General features: G+C 48.0%; 1 protein-coding gene across 1 annotated transcript in view; it reads left to right on the forward strand.

Moving 5' to 3' along the window:
- AFAP1L2 (actin filament associated protein 1-like 2) overlaps positions 1-9,724 on the forward strand; it is a 56,386-nt gene that overhangs the window by 4,181 nt on the left and 42,481 nt on the right. The window contains exons 2-3 of the mRNA XM_011967497.1: positions 7,415-7,489; positions 8,816-8,910. Coding sequence (XP_011822887.1) covers positions 7,438-7,489; positions 8,816-8,910 — 147 coding nt within the window. The 5' untranslated portion in view covers positions 7,415-7,437. The remainder of the gene's footprint in view (positions 1-7,414; positions 7,490-8,815; positions 8,911-9,724) is intronic.

Consider the following 9,724-nt stretch of genomic DNA (forward strand, 5'->3'; position numbering starts at 1 on the left):
ACGGGCGGATCACGAGGTCAGGAGATCGAGACCATCCTGGCTAACACGGTGAAACCCCGTCTCTACTAAAAATACAAAAAAAAAAACTAGCCGGGTGAGGTGGCGGGCGCCTGTAGTCCCAGCTACTCGGGAGGCTGAGGCAGGAGAATAGCGTGAACCCGGGAAGCGGAGCTTGCAGTGAGCCGAGATTGCGCCACTGCACTCAGCCTGGACAGAGCGAGACTCCGTCTCAAAAAAAAAAAAGAGGTCCAGAGAAGGTGTCTCAGGAGAATGTTATCTAGACCAAGACCTGAGGTGTTACAGCGGGTAGCTCATTAGGTTTGAGCCGGGAAGGAGAGGGCTCCCCACCCCGCCCCACACACTAGGAGTGCTGGATGACCACCAGGTGATGGTCAGGCAGTTGTTAACTGTTTCTCTAAAGGAATGATTGGTCACAGCCAGTGCCAGGGAAAGGCAGGCTCCTCATAGAAAACACCTGAAACCAATCAGCAGCTTCCCAATAAGATCTCAGGAGTAGGAGAAGTAAGGCGAGGTCCCGGAAGTATGCCAGCGTAGAAAACCCCAGGTAATGCGGTCAAGCCTCACACTTGGTTTCTCAGGTCCCCTATGTAGCCGTCTTCCAAGTTGGACTTTGCTTCTTTTCCTTTCCTTACTGTTCTAAAGCTTTTAATAAACTTTCACTTCTGCTCTGAAACTTGTCTGTTTCCCCTCCTGCCTTATGCCCCTCAAATTCTTTCTTCTGAGGAGGCAAGAATTGAGGTTGCTTCAGATCCGTACGGATAACTACCACTGGTAATAGAGGGACAAGTGTGATTTAGCAGAGGGGGAGAAGACCATGATGTATGAAGGCCAGGGAAGGAAAGAGGGGTGCAGTGTCCGGGCTGTGGAGTATGACAGTGACCACGGGTGAGGCTGCTGCAGTCTGCAGGGCTTTGGAGGCCAGGTAGGGCTTCTGAGGAACCAGGTGTGGCTTTTTTTTTTTTCTTCTTTTTTGATCTGGAGTCTTGCTCTGTTGCCAGGCTGGAGTGCAGTGGTGTGGTCTCAGTTCACTGCAACCTCCGCCTCCCGGGTTCAAGCGATTCTCTTGCCCTAGCCTCCTGAACAGCTGGGAACACAGGCGCATGCCACCAAGCCCAGCTAATTTTTGTATTTTTAGTAGAGATGGGGTTTCACCATGTTGGCCAGGCTGGTCTCAAACTCCTGACCTCAGGTGATCCACCCACCTCGGCCTCCCAAAGTGCTGGGATTACAGGTGCAAGCCACTGTGCCTGGCCTTAATCTCCTCTCTTTATAAGGATATCAGTCATAGTGGATTAGGGCCACCCTAATTATCTTATTTTAACTTAGCTACCTCTTTGAAGACCTATCTCCAAATGCAATCATATTCCAAGGCATACTGGGTGCTAGGATTTAATATACCAATTTAATATATGATGGTGCAGGACTGACCCGACTTGGGCCGGAGCCCTAGAAATCTCTGGCCACTTGACACAGCAGCCTATGAGTGAGGTTTTAAATGAAGTATTTTCAAAGCACTCTTCCCTGCTGGTTGAAAGTAGAGATGCAATAATGAACTATAATAATAGCTAGGGCTTACTGAACAGTCTCATGAGTATATGTAATAACCCATTTCATCTTTAAGACATCCCTGTGAGGCTGGTGCTATTGTTATAGAGGGGAAAACTGAGACCTGGAGAGTTTAACCTGCCCTGTATTACACAACCCAAGGGAAAACATAGTTGGAAGACTTTGTAAATTACAGAACCCTGAATCCATAATTTTTCTGTCTTTTTAAAATTGAGATCATTTACTTATAAAGTGCACATATGTGAAATAATCAATTCAGTGAGTTTTGATAATTGTATACCCCTGTCTCCTCATCACCCAGAACAAGATATAGAACATTTCCATTATCCAGAAAGTTCTGTCTTGGCCATTCCCAGCTGCCGAACACAAGCAACCATGGTGCTGATTAATGTTGCCTGTGCTGGAGTTCTGTATAACTGGATTCATATGATGTGTACTGTATGTCTGGCTTCTCTGGAGATTCATTCATCCATGCTGTTGAGTGTGTCTGTAGTTTGTTCCTTTTATCGCTGAGTAGTATTCCATTCTGTGAATATATCACAGTCTGTTTATCCTTTCACTTAACTGATGGCCATTTGGGTTGGTCACAGATTTGAACTATTACGAATGAGGCGGCTAGGAACATTCTTGAAAAAGTCTTCTTGTGGACATATGGTTTTATTTCTAGCAAATTCAGATTCCTTTAAAAAAGGAAAACCCTTTTTGTGAAGTCGTAACAGTTGAGTTGATTTTTATGTCAGATGTTTAAGAACTGGAAATGCTGTTTGGGGACAGTCAGGGACCGTGTGAGGGCATCTAATCCATCTGCCTCCCAGCGGGAACAGGCCAAGTGCTGCCAGGGAAGGGAAGTCTCCACCTGCCCCGGCCATCACAGTCCAGAAATGCTTCCTTGTGTCCAACCTGAATCTGCCAGACTACATTTCGAGGACTTTCCCCTTCCCTGTTCCCTGTAGAACTAGTTTCTATTCTCTGAATAAGCAGTCGTAAAGCCGAGGCATGTTGCTATATGCCCATCTGCCTTCTCTTCTGGAGGAATCATCTGCCTTAGCCTCTCATCAGAGGTGTTTTCCTTCAGCCTTTGCAGCTTCCCATGCTCCTGAAGGCTTTGTAGGGAGCGTCCGCCTGCCTGCCGCCACGAGTGCTGGTCAGCGGCACATCAAAGCAGCCCACCGTGGGAATGCAGATGGGAAATCCACATTACAAAGCGGGAAAGTTAGAGGGGGATGGTTCACTCCATGAAGGATTTATCAGTGGAATCCTCTAAAAAGCACACTCCCCACACCACTTCGATATGCTCCACCTTGAACGCACAATGATAAAAAACGCTTCTGTTGGGAACGGAAACCACCTGTTTGTGATAAGTCTGACCCGTGGTTCTTGGTGCTAACCACTCTGGCAGCGCCTCCTATATGTGGTCTCTTTTTTGAATTAACCTGTGATGTGGCTTCCTGTAGGATGACCTTTTTGTTCTGCCCTTGATCAGCTCTTATAAAGTCAGGCCTTCCCCTTCTCCTTGGACTCTGCAGCTCGTAGGGGGTGGGAAGCTGCTGAGAACTGGTCGTGGGTTCCCCAAGGTGAATCACCTCCAGAGTGCCACCCATGCACAGCCACACTGAGGCCTGGGGCCTGTATTCTCAGAAGCGAAGCCCACTTGTTAATAGCCACTGTTTAACAGAACTTCCCTTCCAGCCCTCTTTGTAGCCCTTAGACCGCAGATTGGGTACAATAGCAGCCAACATTTACTGTGTACTTTCTGTGTCTCTGTACTTAATGTAGTAAATGACATGGATGACATCATTCATTCCTTATCCCAAACCTTATTCCCATTTTACCAGCAAGGAAACCAAGCCTCTGAAAGTCACTTTCCTGAGGGCACACGGCTGTGAGGGCAGAGCCAGGGCTTGGGCCTGGACAGGTGGACCTAACCTTGTCTCCCCCTGCTCCATTGCGCTTCAGTAACTGTTGTGTCGCACAGGACAGAATTTTAAACAGACATACCACACCTGAAATTACAGCATTCTTTCCCTTGCCTTCCCAGACCCACCTCTACCCAAAAATTGGCTCAGCCTGTTGAGACGTGTAGATGGAGGCAAGGTGATCATCTCAAGATAGCCGTGGTCCACACAGGCTGAGCTGCTGGGACTTCTACACATTTTGGGCAGGATGTGTATGTGTGCATTTACACTTCGCAAAGGGAATTGTCTCTTTTGAGTTTTCTGATCTTTGTTTTTTGTTTTTTTTTTCCGCAGTGTAACAATTTTTTCTACCCTCTTTGCTTTTTGTCTGGATGGAGAGGTCCGGGCATAGACTAAGATCTGTTTATTGAGGGCTTGGCTCCCTGTGGTCTGTTCCAGCCTTTATCAGTGAGAGCTGTGTCCCTACCATACCAGCCCTTGCTCCTGTCACACTCCTACTCCCACCCTCAGAAGTTCCAAGGACGTTTCAGTGGCTGCCCCTCTGATCAAAAGCACTTCAAATGCTCTGTATCCAGTGGTAGCAAACAGGTTCATGTTCCTCCTCCCCACCCTACACCAGTTCTCTGGGAAGGACCACCCTCTGCAGACCTCCAAGCACTTTGAGCTCATCTTCCCAACACCTTCAGGCCATAGTCATTTCCCACCCACTGTGTAACGATCAGATTCAGGTATGTCTCTCCTGCCAGACTGTGGAGTTCACAAAGGCAGAGGTAACCTCTGTTCTCTGCTGTATCCCCAACACTTAGCACAGTGCTGATGCTGAATGCACTTCTTCAGATAGTTGAGTGAATGAGAGAAAGTCCTCCAGCCCAAGGCTGCCGCCTCCCAGACAGGACTGAGCAGTCTGGCCTCCCTGTCAGCGACCTCACTGACTAGGGCCAGGTTACTGTATTTTTCCCACAATTGCAGAAGGTCTTGGGAGCCTCTTATTTCCCAACCTGGATAGTCCTAGATTAGCAACCCTCTAGGAATCAAAACTAAGTCAGCCTCAGCCTGTAGCACACCCGAGGTGGGCCGATGCACCCTCATGAAGTGGCCAGTGTGAGTTTTCTCTGCAACTTACAAATCGTCATCTTAGAGAGAAAGCACCTGCTCAGAATCTAACATTTAAAACAGTAACATCTTGTCTTTTATTTTTTTGTATAGGTGTGTGAACTTAATGATATAAAAAAATAAAACGAACACTGAACACTATTTATGTTCTTCCAGTTCCTTTTCTGATCTTTATCAGCATTATCTGAATATTTTGTGGTTTTCCTCTGTTTTCTGCTTTACATTATTTTTACATTTAGAATTGCTGCATGCACACATTTCCATGTGTTGACAATTCATATACTTTTTCTTGTTTTGCTATTCTGAAACATGATCTTATAATCAAACTCTAGGTCTTGAATATCTTTGTAAACAGACACAGAGCTACCTTGCTAGTTTTCATGATTGGGTAGAGTTCAATGCTGGGTGAATCCTAATGTTTAACCTATTGGTAGACATTTACGTTGTTTTTTGTTTTTTGTTTTTTTTGAGACGGAGTCTCGCTCTGTCACCCAGGCTGGAGTGCAGTGGCACTATCTCAGCTCACTGCAAGCTCCGCCTCCTGGGTTCATGCCATTCTCCTGCCTCAGCCTCCTGAGTAGCTGGGACTACAGGCACCCACCACCAAGTCCGGCTAATTTTTTGTATTTTTAGTAGAGACAGGGTTTCACCATGTTAGCCAGGATGGTCTCGATCTCCTGACCTCGTGATCTGCCCGCCTTGGCCTCCCAAAGTGCTGGGATTATAGGTGTGAGCCACCGTGCCTGGCCATATTTTGTATTCTTTTTTTAAAAAAATTCATGCAATATTGTAGTGAATGTCCTTAAATACAGTTTTCTTTAAAGGCTAGAGTTTATTTGTAGGATAAGTTTCTGACAGTAGAAATGCTGGGTCAAAGAATATGAACACAAAAACATATCCTCCAAAATCATCTCTAAAATGGCCATGCCAATTATACATTCTTCAGTAATCTATTTAGTTTTTAAACATGACTTGCTGTTGTATATGTTGATGTGCCATGGTTTGTTACCATTTTCCTGTTGTTGAGCCTTTCAGTCACGTCCCATGTTTTAAGCTGTCATTTTTCGTCTTAGTTGTAAGGTTACCTTACCTTTCCAAACCCCCTAGTATCTGAGTTTTGTACTCTTGAAAACTGAAGAGTTTGGTTAAAACAGGCAGTATTTCATCATGATTGTTTTCCATACTATGCAGACAAGAAAACGGAGGCACAAGGGTTAGGTGCTTTACCCAGAATTCTGCCATTATGGCAAAGCTTTGGTTGAGACGCCCTCTCCTGCCTCTCCCTGCAGAGTACTTTTCCCCTCTGCCATGTTCTGGAGAAGGGACTGACCCAGCCCCCTTTGAGTCTCAGTGGGTGGGAGTCTGTGAGTTTCGGTTCACTCCATTCATACCTCATAGCTCCCACCATAAACTGCTGCAGTCCCTGGCACAGGGGTGACATTGCTGACTGGTCCTGGCAGGGCAAGGCACCAAGATGACAACCCCAGGTGCCGTTCGCTGAGGCTGTATCCAGCCCATCCTGTTCCTCTTGGCTCTTGGGGCCCTGCTTTTGCAGGCCTGTTGGCTGGAGTTTGGGTGGTCTGTGGCCGTGGAACAGAGTGACGCTGAACTGCTTCCTTCGCCAGAGGTTAGAATTGGGTCCTTTGGCTCAGTAACGCAGTCTCCAACCACTGGAATTTATCAGCCACAAGTTTCTAGGAAATGCAAATTAAGGCTGCAGAAGAAATTCAAGAGGATTTTGACAAAGAGAAACCCTAGGACGAGTTTCCTCTGAAGACTTCTGAAGAAAGGGTCCTTGGGGGATTGGAAGTGGAGCAAGAGTTAGGAGGCCAGCTTTTCTCTGCCCAGACAGGCATGGGAAAGGTGACTTAGCCTGCACAGAAGTGGTTTTGAAGGAGGGCATGGGTTGTGCCACTGCAGGGTATAATCCATAGGGTAGAGCAGGTGGCTGGTGGCTCTTCAGTTCTTATTCTCAGGATACTCACCCCTTTAAACTCAGAACTCACGTGATTTGGCTATTCAGGTCCCCCTTCACCCGTCCAATGGCCCCCTACCTAGAGGCCTCTGAGCTAAACTTCCAGGTCCTCAGTGTGACCTGGCTTATCTACACACACTCGGATTAGCCCATTCAAGTAATTTAGACTAGGGTGAGAATGACAGGAAATATTTTACAATTTAAATGAAATGCTGGGAAGCCCAGAGACATCTCTACTTGGTGGGATACAAGGCAGATCTTGAACTTAAGATTTCTTTCTTTTTTTCTTTTTTTTTTTTTTTAAAGACGGAGTCTCACTCTGTTGCCCAGGCTGGAGTGCAGTGGTGTGATCTCGGCTCACTGCAAACTCTGCCTCCCGAGCTCAAGTGATTCTCCTGCCTTAGTCTCCTGAGTAGTTACGATTATAGGCACGCCACCATGCCTGGCTAACTTTTGTATTTTTAGTAGAGACAGGGTTTCACCACGTTGGCCAGGCTGGTCTCCAACTCCTGACCTCAAGTGATCCGCCTGCCTCGGCCTCCCAAAGCACAGGATTTTTATTCCTTAAGTTATCCTTCTGTATCTTACCTGCCCCCGCCCCCTCGGCCAGGCTAGAAAACCGGCAGTCAGCAACTTGTCATTTCTCTTTTGCAAATCTGTCAGCTCTTTCCATGTTAGACTATTCTTTCAATCCACTGAAAATGCCGTGTGCTTTTACTGGAACCCAGGCAGACGAAAACGGCTCTGGGGTAACAGGGTTTCTGGCTGGAGGCCCTTTCTCTTCATGAAGTCACACGAAGCCCGTGTCCCCTTCCTTCTGCAGGCTCTGATGAGGAGTACATTTATATGAACAAAGTGACCATCAACCAGCAACAGAATGCAGAGTCTCAAGGCAAAGGTATGAGGCTGGGATCACTGACGGGATGGCCACTCCCGGGCTGAGGGAAGGTCCACGCTGGTTCTGTCCCACCTCTTCTTCCTCCCAGCCGGCACACAGACCCGCCTGGCGGAGTTATTTTTGGAAGCCACATTTTGGTTGGTGGTATTTTGGGTTGATGTATTTTGGGATGTTTCAACAGGCCACCCCCTCCTTGCCCATTGGATAAGGAATCTGGCCCTAAAACTTTTTGGCTGTTCCCAGCATCATCCTAGGAACAGGAAATCATAATTCAGATGTTCGAAGAAAGCAGCTGTGTGTGGTGCTGATCCCACGGTTCTGCCTTTATATCTTTTGATAGAAGTCTGTTTTGAGGAAGAGGAGAGAGAAATAAATGGTGGTGTCAGCAACTGCCTTAATAGTCACAGATGATGTTCAAAGGTGCTGTCTTTGGTGGAACGTTTTGTCTCCCATGGGAAGGACATATGTTGTCTTCCATGGTGCCTCCCTCTTCTGCTCTGTTGTGCTCTCTGCTTTTCCCTTAAAACCTCCAGGGAGGGGCCTGGCAAGACCCTAGGGAGGCCCAGAGGTATGCAGAGCTGCCTAGTTGCAGAAGAGGCAGGCTAAGAAGCACCATCTCCTAACTCCCAAGCCTGTGACTCAAACACAAAGACTTAGAGAGGGGTGGGAACACAGCATTGCAAAGCACTCAGTCCCGTCAAAGGCTTGTCTTTGAGACATCAGCCACCAAATCCCCGAGGTCGGGCCTGCCTGAGACTGTCTGTCCCAGGGCTGGCTGAAATGGACAGGCTCAGAAGTGTCTTTGGCACCTTTCCTTACAAGTGCACCGAGGGTTGGTGGCCTCACTTCGCCAGTGTGGCTCCTTCACTTCCTGCCCCTCACCAAGCCTGAGACATGGCAGAACCCATCCAGATGAGGTTGGCCACTCTGGTGGGGGTCGCTTGCCTTCCGGGTATACTGTGGGAGGAAAAAGTCATAATCACAGGGTCCATGCTGAGAGTGGCTCAATATAGTGGCCGCCAGGCAGCTCCTCTGCTGGCCGAAGCTCTGTGGCTAGACCATTTTTTTGATGTGGGGTGGGTAGGGGAGCAGGTACAGAGGCTGCCAGAAATACCAGGCACATGGCTGGGGCACTCCTGTACCCTATCCTTGGAGGAAAAACAACTTCAGCTCCAGAGACCGCCTGCCTGGATAATAAACACCTCAAAAAGAGGTGCATGTGCATGTGACCAGGAATGGTGCATGTGACCGGGCATTCCTGAGGAAGGAGACCCTGGGTGAGGCTGCTCACCCCTCACCGAAGCCTTCTCCTTTTGCTGCCCGCAGTGCCTGAGGAGCAGGGCCTGCTGCCCAATGGGGAGCCCAGCCAGCACTCCTCGGCCCCTCAGAAGAGCCTTCCAGACCTCCCACCACCTAAGATGGTAAGTGTCAGTCCAGGACCCCTGATTTCCCTGATGTGAGCCCCTTGAACATCCAGTTGTCCTCACAGGTGTCAGCTCACTCAGCGTCTGGCATTTTCTGAGCAACTACTGTGTTCAGGGACGGGGACAAGGCACGGGTAGGGACAGAGCAAAAGTAAACCTGCCTACAGGGGATTTGCTTGGGGCCGCGGTACTCCGGATGCTGAGGGTGATGGGTCTGGGGAAATTTGATTGAGTGCCACCTGACGCTACTCAGGCTCTTTATCCAGTATCATGTGAACAGGGCCATGAACAGCTGTGGTCATCAGCCTAGGCCACAGTGACCTTTAAAAAATTTGCAAGAGCCAGGTGTAGTGGTGCATGCCTGTAGTCCCAGCTACTCAGGAGGCTGAGGCAGGAGGATTGCATGAGGCCAGGAACTGGAGGCTGTAGTGCACTGTGATCACACCTGTGAATAGCCACTATAGGCCAACCTGGACAACATAGCAAGACCCCATCTCTAAGATATAAAATAAGTGAATAAATAAATAAATAAATAAATCATTCCCCTATGTTGTTCTGGAGTTAAAAAGCAAAGGAAAAGTAAAAATTCATAAATCATATCATACTGCACTTCCTGCTTGAACCTTACCAATAGTTCTTATTAAACATAGAAAAAACAAAATCCCATTTCTTAGCATGGCCTCAGGGCCTGTGATCTGGCTCAGCTTCATTGTCCGGCCTCCTCATACAGGGTCTTCACTGGCCTCCCTTCTGCCCCTGGATTCTGTCACTGTGGTCAGGCCTGCTTTAGGGATTTTGCACCACCTGGGCC

The sequence above is a fragment of the Mandrillus leucophaeus genome, unplaced genomic scaffold, assembly GCF_000951045.1.
Source record: "Mandrillus leucophaeus isolate KB7577 unplaced genomic scaffold, Mleu.le_1.0 Scaffold80, whole genome shotgun sequence".
Lineage (NCBI taxonomy): Eukaryota > Metazoa > Chordata > Mammalia > Primates > Cercopithecidae > Mandrillus > Mandrillus leucophaeus.